The sequence below is a fragment of the Mastigoproctus giganteus genome, chromosome 2 (assembly GCF_048544385.1).
Source record: "Mastigoproctus giganteus isolate SK-2022 chromosome 2, ASM4854438v1, whole genome shotgun sequence".
In the NCBI taxonomy this organism is placed as follows: Eukaryota; Metazoa; Arthropoda; class Arachnida; order Uropygi; family Thelyphonidae; genus Mastigoproctus; species Mastigoproctus giganteus.
In genome coordinates this window covers 25,856,587-25,881,937 of record NC_143576.1, presented here as the reverse complement: position 1 = coordinate 25,881,937, position 25,351 = coordinate 25,856,587, and the positions used below count along the sequence as shown (strand labels likewise).

The following is a 25,351-nucleotide window of genomic DNA, read 5'->3' as shown; positions in this document are numbered from 1 at the left end:
GGAGAGAGTAAATGCTGCATTCTATGCTTCAAATACCACTGAAGTGCATTTCCTGGGTGAGGTCACAATTTTGGAAAAAAGGTAGCTGGTTCTTTCTGCAAGACAAATGCCCCCATTCCAACAAATATGGAATGCATCCATTCCACACTTGTTGTGAAAACATTTCTGACAAAACATAGCATTCATTATACAGATCAACGATCCACCCTATACTCCCAATTTAGCACCAGCAGATCGGGAGCATAGGGTTGATGGTTGCAAAGGTTTGGCAAACTTCTTCCTCCTTCCCAAGGTGAAATCTGTCCTCAAAGGAAAGATGTTGAGGCTATAAAGAAAAAATAACCAACAAATTGAAAATCACCTCTTTGGATGATGTTGCCAACTCTTTTCAGAAACTTTTAGAATAGTGTAATAAGTGCATTCAACAGGTTATGATTAATTTGAATAAAACTAAAACCATTTTTAGGCTCCTTCATTTTGTGTTCTTTTTATTGCACCAGTCAAGAACTTTATTGTCATATCTCATATGGTGTCTAGCCAAAACATCCCAACCACCTGTGTTTTAACAATCAACTATTCCTCTCTGGTTGGTGGCACATGTGTTGTAGTGAGAACCGATAAATGTGATACACCAGGTTTGTGGCATGGAATCCATACAAAATACTTAACCAATATAGGCAAGGGATGTGATCTGACAGACTTCAAAAAAGGTAAGATTGTCAAATACTGGTTGAAGGTGTTGGCAGTATTAAGGAAACTGCAAATCTTGTGAGCTGTTCATGGAGTACTGTAGTTAAGATGTTCCAGGGTTGATAACTATTGGACAGTGCAGCAATCACCAGGGCAAAGATGGGTGCCCATGCCTCATCGATCTGTCCTGCTACAAGCCGATAGATGGAAAATTGTGGAATAGCTCACCGTGGACTTCAACCAGGGGACAACTAACAGTGTTTCCAACACTAAGATCCAATGAACATTCATCCACTTGGACCTCCAGCATAACAATGTCTAAAGATTGCATCTGAACAGCATCATTAGACCACTGAGAACTGTAATAAAGTTTCTTCTCCAATGAACCAAGTTTCCTGCTTTGCCATGTGAATGGTAGACAGAGGTTCAGTAATAAACTGCACAGGGGAATCCCTCTTATGCCCTGGTTTAACAGAAACAAGCAGGTAGTGACAGTATTTGGTATTAGGGAAGTCTTCCTGGTAAAACTTCCCTCATACCAAATACTATTTCTTCAAAGGGCTGGCAGCCAAAACTGTAGGAACCACCACAATAAGCAGGGTCTCTGGCTACCGACCCTTTGAAGAAGTAGTTAAAGCCCTAGGATCCACTACTTTAGGTAACATCACTATCATCATTATTATTTTTATGTTAATCAATTTATTTCAGGTTATTTCCTTCACCTTACAGGCCTTCTCAATTTTTCCATGGTGATTACAATTGATAGATCAGCATCCCTTCCCTATGCACTGAATATAAACATTTGTCTATATATATATATACAGTCAAACTTCCCTATAACGAATTTGATAAATCCAGCGAAAAAATTTGCTATAGAGAAATTTTGTTATACAGAGAATATCTTTTTTATTGGAAATTGTTATTTAATTAGAAAATGAAAACAAATTTACATTTATTTTTAATGTATTTTATTTCAAAAACATAACTTATTTAAATTACGTTTACACAATTTTTACCAGTAAGTATCACAAATTTAAAAAAAATTCGGTAATTTTCATTTGCACAGTATAATTAAAAAATTTATGATTCTCAAAGAAAACCTCACATTTATTCAGAGCATTAAAAACATTATCAGGAACATTTTCACAAAACTGTAGACCCAGATGAAACATGAACCAGTTTCTTTGAGAGTTGGCTTTTCTACGGGTTGTTCTGATGCATCTTCAGCATCATCGTTAATTTCTTCGTGATCATGGTTGCATCTAACACTGTTCAGCAGTATTTCATCTTCATTAGGATGTTCTGTTATAGCCAGATCTTGACCTCTACATAAACATAACCATCCGGAGTTATTTCATTCGATGTTTCCGGACAATTCTAATAAAGTCCAAAAGTTTTTCATTTGGAAAGGGGTACTTCATCTTGTTTGTCTGGTTGTTGTTGTTGTTCAACTTCTGTATTCAATGCAAATCTCACTTTCGAAAAACAATTTTGAATAGTGTATTCAGTAATATCATTTGTCCAAACTTTTTCCAGTTCAGAGATGCAATCTCTAAGGTTAATTGTAACCTCCAAGTTTCTATTTTCTTGTTATGCATTGACAATCTTCATTATTATTCTCTTTCGATAATAAAATTTAAAATTTTTAATAAGGTCTTGTAAAAGGAACAACTTCACACAACGGACACAAATCAGGTTACGTTTGACAGAAATACTGGCAGGACGTGCCGGACAGAAATCAGTTGTCAGAAATCAACACGATTTTTCTTTTGTTATACGCCTGTCTATAATTTAATATCTAGTTAATCTAGTTTTAATATCCATTCTTCGAAAATATCACTTGTCACCCATGCTTTTTTATTAAAGGTGTAGTCAACTTCCAAAGATTTTGTGCCTCTAAAACATCTTGGGTTTTTTGATTTTCCGATGACTAAAAGTCTTAATTTTTTACTTCCTGTCATATTGGCTCCAACTAGCACAGTGATTCTTTCTTTGCTTTCTGCCAAAATATTTATCATCCTTAAAAGCAGGTGTTCTATTAGGTAAAAATTTAAAGAATAAACCCACTTTGTCAGCATTAAAACCATCCTTAGGTTCATATTCTTCCAAAATCTTCAAGGTTTTGTTCCTCCAACTGTTGCAATATTCTTCGCTTACATTAACACTTTCTCCACAATTCTGTGGCTCCTCTCGCATTAAATTCTGTATGTCCAAGGGACTGCGCAAATTTCAGAGCTTGTTGCTTAATTACTGGAACTGATATTGGTATATTCTTTTCACATACCATTTCAATTTCATTTGTACCCATTTTAGAACAGCTTTATCAACATCTTCGTATATACAGAGCTTAATTCACTTCTTGTCTGCTCCACCAACTGCATTTAAAATTGATTCTCAATTTTTTAAAATCATAGATAAACTGCTTGCAGGTATGCAATATTTCTCTGCAATATCTTTCTTCTTAAAACTCTGTTCAATATCACGAAGAATCTTGACTTTATTATCATTAATACTTAAACACTTTGTCTTTGACATTGTTTCCCCAAATGTAAAAATTACTTGACTGCAGCTCTTGCCGATACAATCACCGTGTAGCCACTGAAAACTTCACTGTGCTAGCCATATAGTGAATTGTTAGTACTGCCTACTCAATGATATTTGCTTGTCAATTCAACAGTATCATGTGACCTTTCCTATCAATCACTTTGAAAAAATATATGACTTTGCAAATCTCTTTTATTCTGATTTCATTCTGCTTTCATGTATACATGAAAGAAAATAAAATTTATCGTTAATTGTATGCTATATGTTAGTTTCCAGAAAACAAAAAAGATCATATAACCTATGTGATTGATGACAAATTGTTCTAAAAGAACAAAATTTAAAAAAAAAAAAAAAAAAATTCATGAAAATCATCTACTTCGAGTCTAGTTAGATGAGAATGGACATATACAAAAAACTATCATATTGACAGGAAGGTCACATGATACAGTTGAGGTGACAAGTGAATGTCATCACTCAGTAGGCCTTACTAAAAACCAACTATCGAAGCATTCTATGTATTTCCAGCACTGCCACAGCGCGCTAAAGGTTTACCTGCAGCAAATTTCATTTTCCCCTTAGCCAATGTCAATTTACAAATCTACCCTATTTATTGCAAAGTTCATGACCACTTTTATGAAAACCCATTTGGTTTTATAACTGTAACAAAAATGAAAAAAAGAACCCCCTACGGGCACCAATGGCCACAAGTGTTCACTATGGTCATTGAGGTTGTCACAGACATTCTCTCAGATATGCCAGACAAGCTGTACTTGCTACCTGGGAGTCTAAAACGCTGATGGAACTGATATTCATGTGACACTCAAGTCAAGTGGACCCAATTTCGGCGAAGTCCGGACGATCTATGACAGCCAAATCCTCTGTTCGCACCTTCACGATGGTGGGACTGTTAGTAATCCTGGGTATAACCTCCATGCACAAGTACATGGATGACCACCCAGGTGTGAACCAACGTAAGCAGGGGTCGAGGTGTGGCAGCCACACCACATGGAGGAATGCTGCCTCTCTATGTTACCAGGCAGTAATAGGTGGTAGATGACTCTCATCAACCGGTGAAATACCACCACTTTGCTTATTGGAGGCTTGAAGTGGTGGAACCCATGTTTAGTCTCTAGAGCTAAGGTCAGGCCAACTCTTCCCTATTTCTTCCATCATGCAGTACGATTGATGATTTCTGAGGTTATGATGAATGTTGTGGCGAGATACAATATTCCTTACATTTCGAGGGTACAACTCTAAAACGGTGTTCGCAGGCCGGCCGCTAGTTAGTACACCAGACCAAACCTATTGGTAACTCTCTAGGAGGGGTTCCGGATCAGCTAGTGCATAACTTGCTACCTCTACTCTGCCAGATAGTGACTGGAGGGAGTCCGAGTAGTGTGTATGCAGGGAGCATTGTCGAGGCCACGTTATGTCAAGGATCTGGGTACATTCTTACCGCATGTATGCCATATCCAAAAATTTCATTACTTCATACAGCATGTCCCACCCACTTTTTCTTACTATTGAATACACCATGAATTGTCAAAATAATAGAGCAAGCTTATCTGTGAAAAGATCTAAACCTCCCAAGGACTTCCTAATTCATTTCAAAAATATACGTGGTCTCATTCTAATCTCAACGATGTCCATTTCCACTTGCAGTCTTCCAAATCCCATGTACTTTTTCTGACTGAATCTCAGTTATTGGTTGATTCAACTACTGCTCATCTCAGATGTCCAAATTATTTGCTGTATGAGTCCTTTCGCCTCAAAGGTAGTACTTGTGCATATGTCCGTTCTGATATTCCCTGTCAGAGGACTTGGCAATTTGGAATCTCCTCTCTTTGATCTTCTCTGGCTTAAAATCTCTCTACCTCATTGTGTCAAATTCATCTGTTGTCTCTACCGTTCTCCAAACTCCACTAATCACTTGGAGCTCTTTGACTTCCTCTCTTTGCAAATTGACTTTCTCCAGTCCAACTTTCCTAACAGGGAGGTAATTTTCCTTGGTGATTTTAATGTTCACAACTACAGCTGGCTTCCGTTTTCTAGTCACACCGACCCAGAAGGTCGAGATGCTGAGGCTTTTGCAATTACTAATGACCTAGCACAGATTATTCATTTACCTACAAGAATACCAGACAATCCTAATCATACAGCCAATACGCTTGATCTTTTTTCTCACAAACAACCCTTCTAAGTACAAGGTCGAAGTGAGAGGTCCTTTAGGCACTTCAGATCACAACTTGGTGATTGTCTCTTCTCCAATAGAACCTTTATCTCATGGCTATTCCCAACCTCGTATTGTTTGGCATTACAAGAATGCAAAATGGGATGACCTGCGAGACTTCTTTTCCTTGGTCTGATTACTGTTTCAAAACTTCAGATGTCAACGTTTGCTCAGATCGTGTCAGTGAAATTATTCTTGCAGGAATGGAATCCTTTATCCCACACTCCACTTTAAAATCTCGTCCTTTATCTAAACCTTGGTTTTCCAATAAATGTGCTAAGGCTGTCCAAGAGAAGAATGTTGCATATGGTAATTGGCTTGTTTCTAATTCTTCAGTTTCATTTTCTGCCTACACCAAAGCTCGCAACAATTGTAAAGTAGTTATTAATCAGTCCAAACTAGAGTTTGAACAGGCTAAGAGTAGAAAACTTGCTTCTTGTCCTAATGGTAGCCGAGCATTCTAGTCTCTTGCCAAAGCTATTGGCCGCAACTTTTGCCCATCTCTGCTCCCACCTCTGTCCAAACCACATGGTTCTGTTGTCACTTCAGCCAAGGATAAAGCTGACCTGCTAGCATCCCATTTTTCTTCCAGCTCATGTATTAATGATCTTGGTAAAACACCTCCCACCATTCCCAACACGTTCCATTCAATGCCTCCTGTGGTCTTCCGTCAAAAGGATATCAGAAGTATTTTGATGAATCTTGATGCTAAGAAAGCTCCAGGTCCTGATGGTATTTCTCCACTTGTTCTCAAAACCTGTGCTCCTGAACTTACTCCTATTCTTTGCCGCCTTTTTTCACTTTCTTATTCCAGAGGTGTTTTTCCTTCTGCTTGGAAATTTGCTCATATCCAGCCAGTTCCTAAAAAGGGTGACAAATCTCTCCCATCCAATTATCGTCCCATTGCAATTACTTCTACTCTTTCTAAAGTAATGGAGAAATCAATTAACCGCCAACTCTTAAACTACCTAGAAACCTTCCATCTGATCAACGATCGCCAGTATAGATTCCGTCAGTGTCGATCCACTGGTGATATTCTGGCTTATGTTACCCATTTATGGACTAATTCAATGGAAAGGTTCGGTGAAACACAAGTAGCTCTTGACATCTCAAAGGCTTTTGATCGTGTTTGGCATAAAGGTCATCTAAACAAGCTTCCATCTTATGGTTTGCCAACTGTTTTTAGTAATTGGTTATCCAGTTTTCTCTCTGATCGCTCACTGAGGGCGATGGTAGATGGCTCTCTGTCTTCTAACTTCTCCACTAATGCCGGTGTCCCCCAAGGTTCAGTTCTTTCCCCCACTCTTTTCCTCTTGTATATCAATGACCTTCTTCCATTGACTGGAATTCCTATCCATAGTTTTGCCGATGATAGCACGTTGCATTCAAATTTCCATTTTGAGAAACCTTGTCCTGCTCAATCAGCTTCAAGTTTTCGAAAATCTGCTGCCAATTCCTTAAATGCAGATCTTCAGGTAATTCTCCAGTGGGGCAAAGACAACTTAGTTGATTTCAATCCTTCTAAAACTCAGTCTTGTCTTATATCTCGCAAAAAGGATTCTTCTGCTCCTATGCTTATCTTTAGTGACACTCCGATTTCTAGCAAAATGATATATCTCTTTTGGGGATTACCCTGACTTCTAATCTCTCTTGGCACAAGCACATTACAAATATTGCTTCCTCTGCATCTAAAAAACTTGGTTTTCTCTTTCGCTCTCGGCATTACTTTTCTTCCAAACAGCCTGCTCACTCTGCATAAATCGCAAATCCGCGCTGCCATGGAATATTGTTCCCACATCTTGGGTGGTGCCCCCAAAACCTCTCTCAGGCTTCTTGATTCCATTCAGAAGAGGGCAGTTAGGTTAATTAATGATTCATCTCTAACAGAGTCTCTCCACTCGCTTTCTCATAGACGCACTGTTTCTGCTACATGCCTTTTCTACAGATACTTCCATGGGCACTGTTCTTCTGAATTGGCTTCTATAATTCCCGCTCTCTCTTTCAAAACAGTCCGAACACGTGCCGCTACCAGCCAACATCCATTTACTGTCCAACTTCAAACCCACTGAACCAACTTTTCATCTTCTTCATTTATTCATTCAACTGCCGTTTTCTGGAACAACCTTCCTTCATACGTATTTCCTGAAAATTACAATCTACAGAAGTTCTAGTCCAATGTCAACAAATATCTTCTTTCGTCTTCTCAACCTCCAACCCAAGCACGGTACTAAGTACTATAGGTTCTAATACCTCTCGTGTTTTGGGTTCACATAAAAAAAAAAAAAAAAAAACCTAAAAGGATGATTCATTTCAGATGCCAATGAGCAATTTCGGAAGGAAGGAGGCCGTACATTTGAGCAGCTGTTGAGCAGTAAATGCTTGAAATTCTTCAAAAATGCTTTTGCTAATTTTTTTAAAAATTCGTTATAGAGAGACTGACACTTTGCGATATGGGTTAATTTTACATGTAATTTCATTTCAAGGTGCAATCTTTTGCAAAAAAATTCATAATAAAGAGAAATTCGTTAAATAGAAGTTCGTAATAGAAAAGTTCCATTGTGTGTGTGTGTGTGTGTGTGTGTGTGTGTGTGTGTGTGTGTGTGTGTGTGTGTGTGTGTGTGTGTGTGTGTGTTATATAATAAACACTATATATCATGCATACCTGTGTTTGAGTTTTATATAAAATGATCTCTATTGGGTTTATTTCTGATATTTTTGCAAAATTTTTAAAATTGCACAAGTAACAACAATTTTATCCTTTTTATCAGTATAATCAACATATCAGCTATTAATATTACAATTTTGCTATTAAGATTTGCAAAAGCCAGACCCACCTGAGAATAACAAGAGTTTTCTGCAAAAGTCAAATGCCATAAGTTCAGACTACCATTACCATGTTTTGATAACATACATACAGTAGGAGTAGGTGAACTATGCACACAATGAAATGGTGGCATTTTTCTTCCTTGAAGAAGAACACTAGGAATGCAAGTGCCTGTCTGATACACAAATTCTGCACCCTGGTGATGTGAAATGGAATGTTTTGAAGATTCATTTGAAAAGCCCAGAAACATGCGAAGATCCAACCCAGCATGAGGTGAGTACAGGTACATGTGATGAGACATGGTGGCAGCATCCCCAAGTGGGATTGCATTTGGTATACGAGATGAAAAGCTTACTTGAGGTTGTCTGAAACAGCCAGGTATATACTCATCTAGCCAGTCAACTAGCCTGCAGAGAATAATTTTCAAATTAATGCAAATAAATAAATTCACATATTCCTTTATGTTTTCAAACAAAACAAGAATAATATTTATTATTAATTACACAAAAACATGTTTATTCAAATGCTAAAAAGGTCACAGTAGAGATTCTGCCCATAATAAGAATATGTGTAGTTTCTTTTTTTTTTTTTTTCTTAATGGATAAATTATAATCATAGTTTAAAAAAGTACAAAAACTTTAATATGCACTTGTGGTATTATTATTTACTCAAATCAGTTTTTTTCCTTTCTTTTCTTAAATCTATATCATCTCACCATTCTGTGTTCACTTCCAACATTTACCTTGTTCAGGAAAAAACTGATTCGAGTAAATAATACAAAGGTCTTTGAGATAACAGAAGAGGAGAAAAAGAAAAGCAGTATGTACTGAAATTTAAGAACAAGTTTGAGCTTCTACAGAATGCTCAGGACCAAGATATCACCGAGGAATATTACAACTTTCTGAAAGTGATAAAGCCCAAGAGACCTATAGGAAAAAAAGAAATCCAAAGAAGAAAAAAAATTAATCAAGAAACACTTGTCATGATGAACCGAAGATGACAAATGAAGAGAAAGAAAAACACTGACAAGGGGGAAATTGAGTATACTGAGTTATGCAAAGCCATTAGAAAGAGACTCAGAGAGGACATAAGAAAATTAAATACAAGGAAAGTAGAACAAGCTTTAAGGAAAAACAAAGGATTTAAATCAGCAGCCATGAGCAGTAATACAGAAAAACAAATGATACTGAAACTGAAGAACAGCAATGGTGTACTTATAAATAGCAGAAGACTACTATAGAGAATTATACAAGGAGCGGGGGAATGATGCCAGCAGTGGGCAAGATGGATCGCAAATTAGTAACACATATGACATACCCGATATTCTTCCTGATGAGGTAGAACATGCGTTGAAGAAAATGAAGAATCAGAAAGCCCCGGGGAACATGAAGTTACTGTAGGATTGTTAAAATTGGGTGGAAGAGACACGACACGAAAACTGGAGAGACTCTTCACAAAATGCATTAGAAAAGGTGTGATGCCTAAGGAGTGGAATAATGTAATCACAGTTTTGCTGCATAAGGAGATAAATCAGAAATTGGAAATTACAGAACCAATTAGCTTGTTATCCCACAGTTGTTCACAAGGGTCATTGCTAACTTAGAGAGAATACTTGATGAGAATCAACCAAAAGAGAAAGATGGCTTTAGGACAGGATTCTCAACAATGGATCATCTTCATGTAATGTCACAGCTAATGGAAAAAGCAAGTGAATATAAAACACCATTATGCCTGGCATTTGTGGATTATGAAAAGGCATTTGACTCCATACAGCATAAGACAATGTTTCGGGCACTGGAAAGAAAAAGCATAGATACCCCATATATTATGATTTTTAAGAAAATATGAGAATGCTACCTACTTTATTAGACTAAACAAAGACAGTAGTAAATTTAAAATTCAGAAAGGAGTTCGACAAGGAGATACAATATCTCTAAAATTGTTTACTAGTGCCCTTGAGAAAGCTTTCAGAAAATTAGACTGGTCGCAGAAAGGAGTCAATGTGAATGGAGAGTACCTAAACCATTTATGATTTGCAGATGACATTGTGGTCATAAGCCAAGATCCCAAAGAATTAGAGGAAAATCTTAATCATTTATGCAGAGTTAGTAAGGATTTTGGACTAAAGATGAATATGGCTAAAACAAAAGTAATGATGAACAAGTATGCCACAGAAAGGTATATAATGATTGAAGGGGCAGTAATTGAAAAGGTGGAGTCTTACTGTAAGAAGATACACGAACATGTAAGAAGAGAAACACATGGATTAGGCAGCAAAGTCAAGTAAAGGACATTCATATCAAAACTAAAGAGCTAAAATGGTCTTAGGCAGGACACACAGCTCGAAGACATGATGACAGATGGACTAAGAAAATAACAGAATGATACCCAAGAGGAAATTCATGAGTTTGTGCTTAGTAAATGGATGGCCATTGCACAAAATAGATGGAACTGGAATTGCTGGAGAGGCCTTCATCTTGGAGTGGATTGAAAATGGCTGATGATGATGACGATGTGGTATTATTATTCAGTGTACCTTACAGCAGACACCACTTATTGTGATCACTTTGTGACACAGCATAATTGATAACAATAACCAATTAAACAATAATGCAGCTGTTCAGTGCTGCTTATCGATGCAGAAATGTACACAGAAAAAGGTAAAAGTGGACAGAAATAGCACACGAAAATCAAGCAATAAAAAATACTTTAATCTGACTGTCCACTATTTCTTATAGAGAACATCAATAAAAAGAAACCAGTTTGTGTCATAATATTTCTGGAAATCTATATGTCTTTCAAAATGAACAAAGAAAATATTAAAATAAAGTATTATAACACCCTACCGTAAAACAATTAGACTGGTGGTAAGAGTAGAGATATAGTACAACCAACAACAATACAAACTGTACGAAGCATCACACACAACATGTCACAGTTCGAGAACAAATTTGGATGTTACGTAATTACTTCCACTGTACATGCAAAAGCGGTGAGGAGTCAAAAAAAATAACATAAACAGAAGTATACATCTGATTAGGACTTCTTAAAAATAATAATATTATACAAATGATAACATTATTTGTGATCACAACACTGTATAAGGGTAAATGATAAAGCAAACTTCTCTGCATCAGACAAAAAAAATTCAATATTCATACTATAATTGTTTATATAATTTCAGTATATAATAATGTAGTAAGTAATTTATAGCATATAAGGGGATTCATACTGAACTTTGCCAATCACTGCCTCTGCTACATTGGGAGACAATTCATTGCAGTGCGAACTTTGAGATCCAGTCTTCTGTTATTCCTTGAAATATTAAGTTGTGCTTCCCTCCATTCCCCTCCTGCCGTTCTTGCTCTACCCAGTCTCAATCAGATCCCCCATTTGATGTCTAGTTGTTCAACTCTGCAGTCCACACTTTCTGAGACATTCTTTCTGTGCATCAATTTGAACTCATCATTAATCTAGTCAACCTTTCACAAAACCCTCTCTAGAAGTTATGTCTTTTTTTAGGTATGATCTCCAGACCTGAATACATTATTCCAAATGCAATCTAATCATCTTGTATAAAGGAATAATGATTTGCTTCCTCCTACTAGCAAAGGTAGAGTATATCATTTGATTTTTATTAATAAAAAGATACACAACAGGTAACGATTAACAGTGTATCTGAGAGAAGAACAATGAATATGAAATCCAACAGGAAGATACACATTGATATAGATTAAAATATAAATTAGTAGCGCAGTAGGCAGTGCGTCAGTCTCATAATCTAGTCAACATTAATCTATCATTAATCTAGTCAACCTTTCACAAAACCCTCTCTAGAAGTTATGTCTTTTTTTAGGTATGATCTCCAGACCTGAATACATTATTCCAAATGCAATCTAATCATCTTGTATAAAGGAATAATGATTTGCTTCCTCCTACTAGCAAAGGTAGCGTATATCATTTTATTTTTATTAATAAAAAGATACACAACAGGTAACGATTAACAGTGTATCTGAGAGAAGAACAATGAATATGAAATCCAACAGGAAGATACACATTGATATAGATTAAAATATAAATTAGTAGCGCAGTAGGCAGTGCGTCAGTCTCATAATCTGAAGGTCGTGAGTTCAATCCTCACCTGGGGCAGGATTTGGTTTTGAAAGGTATTTCGAACGAACGGAGGGGTGAAGTGGAAGGGTTTTTTTTTTTTTTTTTTTTTTGCCAATACTGCATAAGCTTGCTTTCTTGCATCATATGCCTCTACTAATGCTAATGCTAAACATTAAAATCATATGTACAAAATAGGTATGCATTAAGTTAAGTTAGCGGTAAAACAAATAATAATTAGTTAGTGAACAGAAAAATAATAAAACAAATAATAATAATAATAAACTACAATAATTAGATGAGAGCTAGTCACTTTGCTGTTTAAGAGAACAGGACACTACATGCCTTTCTAGCTGCCTATTTACACTGCATGGAAAAAGCCTTTATCTTTGTGGTACAAACAGTATCCGATCGGCAACAAACCAGGGTTCCTCATTCACAACTACATCAAAGATAACAATACTTATGGCAGTGGTAAGTGAAGTTTTCCACCTAGGGCTCACTTTTTACCAACTATCCAAGGCCTTCCCATATTTATAATTCCTTGTAAAACTCCATTCTAGTATCATTCATTTCCTTTCATTCTGAACCCTTAAATAGAGTTATCTGAAGCATTTCTTCAACTACACCACTTAAGTACCTCTCTGTGAAATTTAACTTGAATTATCAAACAAAATATAAATTAAAAATTAAACTAACATACAAAATAACATGTAATTTTACCATTTAGCCTACAGGAAAACCTGCAATTGTGAATCCCAACTCTGGGTAGATAAGCCACTATCATTCACTTACACTAAAATCCTTTTAAACTCAATTGATTTCAAATTTAGAAAATACACTACCCTACCATTAATATCCAGACACCTGCATATCCACAAAATAACCTTTACTCACAGGAATACTAATAAATGTGTACTGAAATTTTCAGCCATTATGACAGCTGCTGTCTCTGTGGAACACTCTCCAACATTTTTTTTGTAAATTTTCCTTTGATATTTTCTGTCATTTGGTCTTTAAAGCAGTGACCAGTTCAGCCCTATATTTCTGAGCAGTCTCTTCTCACATGCATCCAATGATCCAATTCATCCTAGAGGTTCTCTAAGGATTGAGGTCAGAGCTCAGGGATGACTAGTCCAAGGTTACAACTACAACACTCATGTCCTGAAATCAGTCCATTATAATGCAAACAATATGACAGGAGCACTGTCCTATGATACAGGTATGGGACTTTCCCAACATGCTGCCAGAACATAGGTAATGCATTACTGTCCAGGACTTTTAGCTAGACCTTGTCATTCATGGCTTTGTCCAAAACAACCAACAGTCCCAGAACAATATGCTGCCTTCAGTGAAGTTCAGTCTTGGGATGACACAGTCAGGCAGGTAGCCTTCTCCAGGAATCTGCCACACCGACTGGCAGATTCCTGGAAAAGATTGGAAGATTACCATGACTAAACACTCCAAAGCACAGCTTTCTAATGAGCTATGGTCCAAGAATGGTGGACTTTACACCAAGCTAGATGGAATCTAGAATTAGTTGGGGTGGCTAGTGGCTTGTTGATGGTGTACACCAAGATAATCCATATCATGCAGTGTCCTGTCCACCGGACTAGTGCTACTGCTACATATCTTAATCATCACATTAGGGGATCTGTGTGCTGCGACAACAACTATCTGCATTCCAAGCAGATTATTCTTTTCAGGACTCTCTTCTCATATTCTGTCAGCTTTGTAGATTTCTTGGGTCATTTCATGATGATTTCAACCCAGGTTCACTTCCATTTGCAGATCAAATCACCGACTGCCGACCTGGGGATCTTCAATGAAACTGAAATGTCATGTACAGGCCAACTGCTTATGTGGCACTCTATTATTAAGCCCATCAAGCACAGCATCTTGCATTCACAATCACATTACCATCTCCCCAAAGGCTTATAAGCACATTTCTAGTTGTGTGTAACACAATGATTGGATAGGACATGACCAATTATCAATGGAAGGGTGTCCGGATATTAATGGTAGGACAGTGTAGTTTAAATTTATTAGCTTATAACACACAACTTTCAAAATCATTTGTATTTTAAAAGTCCAGATCGTATTTCAGTCTCAAAACTTTATATAGTTCATAGTGGTAAAACACATGAACTGAATCTTTCACTAAACCACAAATACACATATTTTCTGCCAAGTACAATTTTTTTTTTTTTTTTATGTGAACCCCAAACACGAGAGGTATTAGAACCTATAGTACTTAGTACCGTGCTTGGGTGTGAGGTTAAGAAAAGGAAAGAAGATATTTGTTGACATTGGACTTGAACTTCTGTAGATTGTAATTTTCAGGAATTACGTATGAAAGAAGGTTGTTCCAGAAAACGGCAATTGAATGAATAAATGAGGAAGATGAAAGGTTGGTTCTGTGGGTTTGAAGTTGGACAGTAAATGGATGTTGGCTGGTGGCGGCACGTGTTCGGACTGTTTTGAAAGAGAGAGCGGGAATTATAGAAGCCAATTCAGAAGAACAGTGCCCATGGAAGTATCTGTAGAAGAGGCATGTAGCAGAAACAGTGCGTCTATGAGAAAGCGAGTGGAGAGACTCTGTTAGAGATGAATCATTAATTAACCTAACTGCCCTCTTCTGAATGGAATCAAGAAGCCTGAGAGAGGTTTTGGGGGCACCACCCAAGATGTGGGAACAAAAGCCGAGAATTAGGGTTGAATTTGAAAGTGTCTGCAATTCTGCCCAGACACGATAGGAGGGAGTATATGATGAGAGCCTTGTCGATCAATTCGGCCCTGGAAAGATTGTGCAAGGCTCAAGGGGTAGAATTTTTTTCAGCCTGGACTGTACTTGTTAACAGGAGAGATTGCTTCTACAGGGATGGGATACACTTAAATAGAAAGGGTGCAAGAATATTTGCTGATGCTATCGAGGCAGTGTTAGGTGGGTCGGAAAACTGCTAGCTTGGGGGGAGACAAAGACTAATAGATTGACAGTAACCACTGGCAGAGGTGAAAGAGATTCTTGCACTGCTTCTATTAGAATGAGCAGAAGCCTGAAAAACAAGATGCATGGTATTTCAGAGCCTGCTGCGAGCCATTGCGGTACAAGTAAACACATGGGTTGTGTTAGGGTAGCTAAGAATAGAAACAGGTGCAGGTATACTTGCGTGTACACCAATGCTAGGAGTTTAGTAAATAAATTTGATGAATTTGAGGTATTGCTCAAAACATCAAAGGCAGATATTGTTGGGATATCAGAGACGTGGTGTCACACAGATATAAGAGATGCAGAACTGCAATTTGGGAAGTACAACGTCTACAGAAAGGATAGACAGGATAGGAAGGGGGGAAGGGTTATGCTATTAGTTAAGAAACACATAAAAACCAAGGAAGTGAAGCAGTCGACATCACCGGACAGTGCAGTGTTGAGTCAGTTTGGTGTGACATAAGCATTGGGAGATCAAAATTGAGAGTAGGAGTGTGCTATAGGCCTAATCACTCTGATGAGCATAATAAGGAACTGTACAGGGAAATAGAGTGGGCCAGTAAATCAGAGAGTCTTATAATGGGAGATTTTAATTTCCCAGATATTGACTGGAATTTGGGGGCTGGTTACTCACACACTAGCAGGGCTTTTGTGGATTTATTGGATGATTGTTTTCTACATCAGCATGTTCAGGAGGCAACTAGAGGTAGTAATACTCTTGATTTGATTATCAGCAGTGATTCTTCATGCATTAAGAATCTGCAGATAAATGAACCACTAGGTGGCAGTGATCACAGTGTGCTGAAGTGGGATTTACTCAAAGAGGTAACTACCATTAGGGGTAAAGGGAAGGGTTATTGCTTCCGTAAAGGCAACTACGATGGACTGAGACAGTATTTAAATTCTATACAGTGGGACCAACTGATGATATTACCAACAGCAAATTCAAAATGGGAAGCATTCAAAGAACTTATCTTGGAAGGTACTAGGCTTTACATACCAACTAAGAAATATTGTTCAAGGTTTAGGCCAAAATGGATGTCAGATGAACTAATGAGGCATATGGCAGAGAAGAAAAATGCATGGGATACTTACAAATTAACACATGACACAGAAGCCTATGATAGATACAAGTTGATATGCAACCAAGTTACAAAGGAGGTTAGGCAGGCGAAGGCAGATTACGAGAAATCCTTGGCAAGGGATGCAAAGAAAAACAGCAAAGAGTTCTTTACTTATGTAAACTCTAGAAGGAAGGGGATGAATCAGATTGGTCCACTTGATATTGATGGGTCAACTGTTGATGATCCTGCTCAGGTAGCTAACAAACTAAATGAATATTTTGCATCGACATTCACACATGAGGAGTTATTCAGCAAGGGGAATGCCAGAGGTGTATTCAACTCTAGCAGTAATCTACAGAATCTTGAAATAACTGGGAGTAAAGTGGAGGAGAAACTGTTGAAGATAAACACAAGAAAAGCACCCGGGGTGGATGAGATCTATCCAGTTATATTAAAGGAGGCAGCAAAGGAAGTAAGCAAACCCTTAGCCATAATTATGAGAGCTTCCTTGGACTCAGGGGAGGTACCCATAGACTGGAAATGTGCAAATGTGACCCCAATTCACAAAGGAGGATCAAAGGCTGACACATGTAATTATAGACCTGTGAGCTTAACTTCTGTTCCAGGAAAATTAATGGAGGCACTAGTTGAAGAAGCACTGCAGGATCATTTAGACAAGACTTCAGTTATAGCTCAGACACAGCATGGTTTTGTTAAGGGGAAGTCTTGCCTGACCAACTTGATTGGATACTATGATGCAGTCACAAAAGAACTGGATGCAGGGAATAACTTTGATATTATATACTTGTATCTTAGAAAGGCTTTTGATACTGTTGCACATGGAAGACTGCTACACAAATTGGAGCAGTGTGACATTGGAGGCAAATTGCTGCTATGGATTAAGGGGTGGTTGAGGGGGAGAAGACAGAGAGTGGTAATCAATGGACACTGCTCATCGTGGACTAATGTTATTAGTGGAGTCCCTCAGGGCTCAGTGTTGGGTCCAATATTGTTTTCTGTATTTATAAATGATATTGATGATGGTATATCAAGCTTAATGTCCAAGTTTGCAGATGATACAAAGGTTGGCAGGGTTGTCAAGGACACTACTGACACTATGCTGCTGCAACAGGATCTGGAAAGGTTGAGCAGATGGGCTGAGAGGTGGCAAATGAAGTTTAACATTGACAAATGTAAAGTACTACACATGGGAAACAGCTCCCCCCCCCCAGAGCAACGTATCAACTCTATGGTACTAAACTGACAGTGGTAGAGAATGAAAGGGACTTGGGGGTGGTTGTGCAGGCAGATATGAAGTTCTCTGAGCAGTGCTGACGGGCTGCAAGAGTAGCTCATGGAGTATTGTCAATGATATACAATAATTTTTCCAGCAGGGATAAGGAGGTGATTATTCCATTGTATAAGGCAATGGTCAGGCCACACCTAGAGTACTGTATACAGGTCTGGAGGCCTCATTTCAAGAAGGATGTAGAGCTGCTGGAACGAGTACAGAGAAGGGCAACAAGATTACTGAATGGAACAAAGGGGTGCTCTTACGAAGAAAGGCTTAAGTTTTGCAAATTACAGTGTCTGGAGACTAGGCACCAGCGAGGTGATCTGATAGAGGTGTATAAAGCCGTGAATGGTTTAAGCATGCTCAATGCTGATGGGATTCTTCCTCTTGCTCAGAAAAATCACAGGAGAGGGCATAAATTCAAATTAAGGAAAGACAGATGTAGGATAGACGTGCGGAAATTTGCCTTTAGCCAGCGGGTGGTTGGTTGGTGGAACAGACTTCCATCCCTTGTGGTGGAGGTTGATAGCCTAAATAAGTTTACGGCTCAGCTGGACAGGTATTTTGAACGAACAGAGGGGTGAAGTGGAAGTGGTTTTTTTTTTTTTTTTTTTTTTGGCTGATGCTGCATAAGCTTGCTTTCTTGCATCAAAGGCCTCTACTAATGATAATGCTAATGCTAATATTCCATGGCAGGGCGGATTTGCGATTTATATAGCTGTTTGGAAGAAAAGTAACGCCGAGAGCGAAAGAGAAAACCAAGTTTTTTAGATGCAGAGGAAGCAATATTTGTAATGTGCTTGTGCCAAGAGAGATTAGAAGTCAGGGTTATCCCCAAAAGAGATATATCATTTTGCCTAGAAATCGGAGTGTCACTAAAGATAAGCATAGGAGTAGAAGAATCCCTTTTGCGAGATATAAGACAAGACTGAGTTTTAGAAGGATTGAAATCAACTAAGTTGTCTTTGCCCCACTGGAGAATTACCTGAAGATCGGCATTTGAGGAATTGGTAGTGGATATTGGAGAAGTTGAAGCTGATTGAGCAGGACAAGGTTTCTCAAAATGGAAAGTTCAATGCAATGTGCTATCATCGGCAAAACTATGGATAGGATTTCCAGTCAATGGAAGAAGGTCATTAATATACAAGAGGAAAAGAGTGGGGGAAAGAACTGAACCTATGGGGACACCGGCATTAGTGGAGAAGTTAAAAGACAGAGAGCCATCTACCATCACCCTCAGTGAGCGATCAGAGAGAAAACTGGATAACCAATTACTAAAAACAGTTGGCAAACCATAAGATGGAAGCTTGTTTAGAAGACCTTTATGCCAAACATGATCAAAAGCCTTTGAGATGTCAAGAGCAACTACTTGTGTTTCACCGAACCTTTCCATTGAATTAGTCCATAAATGGGTAACATAAGCCAGAATATCTCCAGTGGATCGACACTGACGGAATCCATACTGGTGATCGTTGATCAGACGGAAGGTTTCTAGGTAGGTTAAGAGTTGGCGGTTAATTGATTTCTCCATTACTTTAGAAAGAGTAGAAGTAATTGCAATGGGACGATAATTGGATGGGAGGGATTTGTCACCCTTTTTAGGAACTGGCTGGATATGAGCAAATTTCCAAGCAGAAGGAAAAATACCTTTGGAATAAGAAAGTGAAAAAGGCGGCAAAGAATAGGAGTAAGTTCAGGAGCACAGGTTTTGAGAACAAGTGGAGAAATACCATCAGGACCTGGAGCTTTCTTAGCATCAAGATTCATCAAAATCTTTCTGATATCCTTTTGACGGAAGACCACAGGAGGCATTGAATGGAATGTGTTGGGAATGGTGGGAGGTGTTTTACCAAGATCATTAATACATGAGCTGGAAGAAAAATGGGATGCTAGCAGGTCAGCTTTATCCTTGGCTGAAGTGGCAACAGAACCATCTGGTTTGGACAGAGGTGGGAGCAAAGATGGGCAAAAGTTGCGGCCAATAGCTTTGGCAAGAGACCAGAATGCTCAGCTACCATTAGGGCAAGAAGCAAGTTTTCTACTCTTAGCCTGTTCAAACTCTAGTTTGGACTGATTAATAACTGCTTTACAACTGTTGCGAGCTTTGGTGTAGGCAGAAAATGAAACTGAAGAATTAGAAACAAGCCAATTACGATATGTAACATTCTTCTCTTGGACAGCCTTAGCACATTTATTGGAAAACCAAGGTTTAGATAAAGGACGTGATTTTAAAGTGGAGTGTGGGATAAGGGATTCCATTCCTGCAAGAATAATTAAAAAAAGAATTAAACACGATCTGAGCAAACATTGACATCAGAAGTTTTGACACAGTAATCCGACCAAAGAAAAGAAGTCTCGCAGGTCATCCCATTTTGCATTCTTGTAATGCCAAACAACACGTGGTTGGGAATAGCCATGAGATAAAGGTTCCATTGGAGAAGAGACAATCACCAAACTGTTTCTGAGTGATGAAGCACATTTTAATTTGAATGGCCGATATCATCAAATAGAATCGTCACTATTGGGTTACTGATAATCTTTGTTAAGTTTGAATTGCCATTTCATTCATTAGAGTCAATAGTGAAGTATGCAGTTTTGAGTTTTAAAATTAAAACAATTTAGCTGCAAAGAAACCATATCCAGTAAGAAAACATAATACTGAAAGACCAAAGTTTAACCAAGGAATAATTTTATAATTAACTACATCTACACTTGATATATATCTAAATACGATCTGAGCTTTGATAGTCTTGCCATCTCTGCTGACAAATATCCTCTATTTCAGTGTCTATTTTTAAAATTTCTTGTTTAATCAGATGCCTTCTACATTCTAATTTATACTAAGGCTACCCCAGATATATTTTTAATTACATTGTTTTTGTGTAATAAATTAAAGCTCTCTTAAACATTATATAAATCTAATAGTATTTTACCTGAAATAATCTGCATGATCTCAGTACACACTGTTCTACAAGCTTTTAATAGCCACATTAACACAATTCTCTCAATATTAAATAAATTTTTCCTAGCTAGAACATTTGGCTCAATACAGTCAAGGCAGGGCAGTACAACTGATAATGGGGGAGGAAGGCACAGTCATACGATATATTCAGAGGCTTGCCCTTAAGATCCCGCTCCACTGTAATTATTTTTATTAATTTCATAAATAAAAATTAAGCCTTTTCTTTTGAATATCTTATATGTTCCATATATGTAAACTTCTCATTTAGTACAATCTTTGAATACTTTACAGATAACACTTATGTACACATTCATGATGAACTGTTGGATGTCATGTTGCACTGAATTTGCCACCCAATATCATGACTGCAGATGTTTTACTAGTAATTTTTTTGCTTGTTCAATTTATCCAATACATTCTTTAAGTTCCCTGCCCTTTGTTCAATTTTAAATCAGAGATGCCTTTAACAAGGACCAACAAATCATCTGAATATGCAAACTTACCAAAGTCATGTAGGTTGAAATCCAACAGCCCATCAAGAACAATAATCCAGAAAATGGGGACACACCGATGTGGATGCCCTCTATTAACTATTATTACAAAATTATATTTTGTTTTAACCACAATTTTTCTATTAGCCAAATAGTACCTGATGGTGCCAGAGATCTTAGCAAAAAGCTGCAATCTAGTGCATTTTTTTCAAAATTGATGACCATCAAATTCAGCAGTAAAATCTATAAAGATACCGATCATGTACCTATCAGTAATATTTTAAAATTTCTTTTGTAAGAATTTTAAAGACAGTATCCTCTGTTTCTCTTTCCTTTACATATCCAAATTGACGTTTGGAAAGCAGTTTTTCATTCTGCAACAATATATAATTCTAACCAACAGTAATATTTCCATAATTTTACTAAGCATGATAATTTTACCAACAGTGGGATAGGTCTGCAGGACCCTGGAATATCTTTTGTTCTTTAGAAGTATTTTAATTTAACAATTCAGCTAGTTCTCGAACACCCCCTCGCCCAACATGCAACATTCCTACATATCAACAAGTTGCTAATCTTTCCTTGTATATGCTATTGCAGGACCAGATTTCACTTTTTATCCAAAGGATTAAATTATAATTTACCACCTCACAAGCTACCTAAAACACAGTTCATAATAAATATTAAATTTGGACTTCACAATATCCCACAAAAATATTTATTTATTCAACAAGATAAACAAGTGGTGAATAACATAAAAGAAGCGAGACTTCCTAAGTTAAATGTTCCATGTTCATGAAAAAATTCTTTATTTTAAACATTTATAAAACTTAGACAACAATTTCAATGAACACAGTTTTTTTTTTTATGCATTCTCTTAGTTATTTTCAACTTCAATCAGGTCAATCCAGTGCATTATCACTCTGTGTCACCATAATAGCTTCAACCAATTCCTATATTTCAAAAACTATTCTTCTCAATCCCTGGATTCTATTCCCCATCTTCATTTCTAATCTGCCCAATAAGACTGATCCTCTAAAGCAGGGGTTGGCAACCTGCGGCTCTTTGACGCTGTGACGTATTTCCACGAGTAAATATTTTCGAACATGAACTATATTAAAAATAAATCAAGAAACTGTCTGAACAATGCAAGTCTATCAGCATGTTTAAAGATGAAAATTACAGCATACTCGCCTGATGTTGAGAGACTCATTAAAGTAGTTCAGCAGCAAAAGATATTAATTCGATTTTTGTTGCGTATTTTTTTTTTTTTTTTTTTGGTATTAATAAATAATATTTAAAAATATATATTTTTTAATAGGCACCTTATCACTCTATTCCATTTCTTAAAAAATCCCCCCCATCCCAGCTTCAGCTGAGACTCTTTGGAATTTTTTTTTTTTTTTTTTTTTTAATTAAATCAAAAATGACTCTGCTCAAAAAAGGTTGCTGACCCTACTCTCAAGGCATCCTCACCCTAAAGTATTAATTTTTGACACAGTTGTTTTATCTCCTACAGCCATCAGCAAATAAACCTAATCGAACCTAATTTTTACTGAAACAATCCTAAAAACAAATCCCAAAGAATCATCTCTCTCTCTCTCTCTCTCTCTCTCCCTCTCTCGAGCACAAACTACTCTCTTCATGATGAGATCACTGTCGTCACTTTTACTCCTTTTATAAGCCCTTCAAGACGTCCATAAACATTTTCCTTTCATCCCGATATTCAACTCATGGTCACAGAATGACATCAGCTTTGAGCTAGCTCAATCCATTCAAAGCCTTAAACACCTCAATCAGATCGCTAATGCAGGTGCATAATCTCCAGACGTTGCAATTTGCAGAACTGAAGCCTTTCTTGGTAAGACCACCGTTTTGTTCCTTTCACTATTCTCATTACCCTTCACTGCACCCATTCCAGCAGATCTGCATCCTTCCTAAAATGAGGACTCAAAACATGTATGCAGTACTCAAGATGCAGCCTAATCACTGCCCTGTACAATGGGATAACCACCTCCTTATCCCTCCTGGCAAAGTTTCAGTAAATCATTGACAAAACTCCATGAGCTGTGCTGGCACCTGTCTACACTGCTCAGAGAACTTCATATTTACTGCACAATTACCTCCATGTCTTTATCATTTTCCAATACCCTGAGTGTAGTACCACACAGCCAATATGTTAACCTGGGATTACTGCTACCCATATGCAGTACTTTGCATTTGTCAATGTTAACTTCAACTGCCATTTCTCAGCCCATATGCCTAATTTTTCTAGATTTTGTTGCAGTAGCTTACAGTCATTACGGTAATTTACCATCATAATAACCTTTGTATCATCTGCAAACTTAAACATTAAGTCTGATATATCTGCATCAATATCATTAATAAATATAGAAAATAACAATGGGCCCAGCAGTAGCACTGAACCCTGGGTACTCCACTAGTAATATTAGTCCACAAAGAGCATGTCCATTAATAACAACTCACTCTGTCTTTTCCCACTCAACCATCCCTTTATCCATAGCAGTAACTTGCCCTTAATGCTGCAATGCTCCAATTTATGCTACAGCCTTTTATGTGCAACAGTATCAACTGAAATCCAACTATATGATATCAAAATTATTTTTTGCATCCAGTTCCTTTGTTAGTGGATCGTAGTATCCAATGAGATTGGTCAGAAAACATCACCACTTAACAAATGCACATGCTGTGACTGCAGTTTAATTGCATTCCTATATGGTCCTGCATTACTTCTTTAAGCAGTGACCTACATTATTTTTCCTTGGAACAGAAGTTAAGCTAACTGGTCTGTAAATACTTATGCCACCACTTGATACCACCCACCTTTGTGAATTGGGGATAAAGATGCTTTCATAATTATTGATAAGGTTTTGCTTACTTCCTCTGCTGCCTCGCTTAATATAACAGTAATATCCATATAATGCAAGGAGGCCACAGGCATTGGCTGCATAGGAAAAAAAAAAAAACAAGATGAATAGATAAGAAAATACAAATTATTTGCTTCCCTCCTCACATAGGTAACTGTCCAGTTACCTCACAATCTCCTACAACCTCCTACAATCTTGTCAAACTCTTCCCCTGTAATTTGAATTTAATCCAGAGTTCTGGAATTCTCTATGAAAGTTAAAATTCCATCTTCATTCATTTTACTAATCTCTCTCAGAGCCTTATTCAATCAAGTCACCTCCAAGATGCCTGATTGTGAAACTGTATCCCACACAATTGGAATTTTTCCTCACATGGTCGCCCTTTTGCCAATCTCGTCTTTAGAGCCTTTTCAAGAAGCTGAATGTCTTTTTTTCAGATGAAAAAAAAAAAAAAAAAAAAAAATTGGGTAGATCTCATCCACCCCAGGTGTCTCTTTTTAATATTAAGTTTCATCAATTTCTTTTCCACTTTCCTTTCAGATATCCCAAGATCATTTAGTTCCCCATTAGAGTTCAATATACTTCTAGCAGCCCCTTCCTGAAGGAATTCCTCAGGTGTGAATGTAGATGCAAAATACTTATTCAGTTTGTTAGCAACCTGAGCAGGGTGATCATCATTTAAACCAATGACAAAGTGGCCCAATGTGTAAACCCCTTCCTTCTACTGTTATATAAGCAAAGAATCCTTTACTGCTGTTCTCTGCATTCTTTACCAGAGACTTCTTGTAATCTTCATTAGCTTGACTAACCTTTATGATTTGATTATAGCCTAGTTAATATCTAGCATTAGCTTCTGTATCACCTGATAATTTATATGCAACCATGCATTTTTAATCTCTGCCACAAATCTCATCAGTTCTTCAGATATTCATTTAGGTCTAAGTTTGGAAGTGTATTTCTTAGTTGGTATGAAAAGCCTAGTAGCTTCTACGATTATTTCCCTGCATGTTTTCCTATTAAAATTTGCTGCTGGTAACATTATCAGTTGGTCCCACTTCATAAAATTTAAAACCTCTCTCTGAGACTACTGTAGAGACCCCTATGAAAGCAAAAGCCTTTCCCATTATAGGATATTCTGATTTACTGGCCATCTCTATTTCTCTGTTATAGTCATTTTTTATACTCATCACAGTCATTAAGCCTTTCACACTCCTACTCTTACTTTCGTTTTCACGGTGCTTATGTCACATCAAACTGACTCAACA

The 25,351-nt window shown here is 37.4% G+C and overlaps 1 protein-coding gene across 3 annotated transcripts in view; it reads right to left on the bottom strand.

The window, feature by feature from the left end:
• Rbcn-3A (rabconnectin-3 alpha) overlaps positions 1–25,351 on the bottom strand; it is a 980,796-nt gene that overhangs the window by 704,959 nt on the left and 250,486 nt on the right. For all 3 annotated transcript variants that reach the window (XR_016547873.1, XM_090388469.1, XM_090388476.1), the window contains exon 14: positions 8,299–8,695. Coding sequence is in view for 2 of the 3 variants with exons in the window: in XM_090388469.1 (XP_090244595.1) it covers positions 8,299–8,695 (397 nt within the window). In the remaining variant the exon portion in view is untranslated. The remainder of the gene's footprint in view (positions 1–8,298; positions 8,696–25,351) is intronic.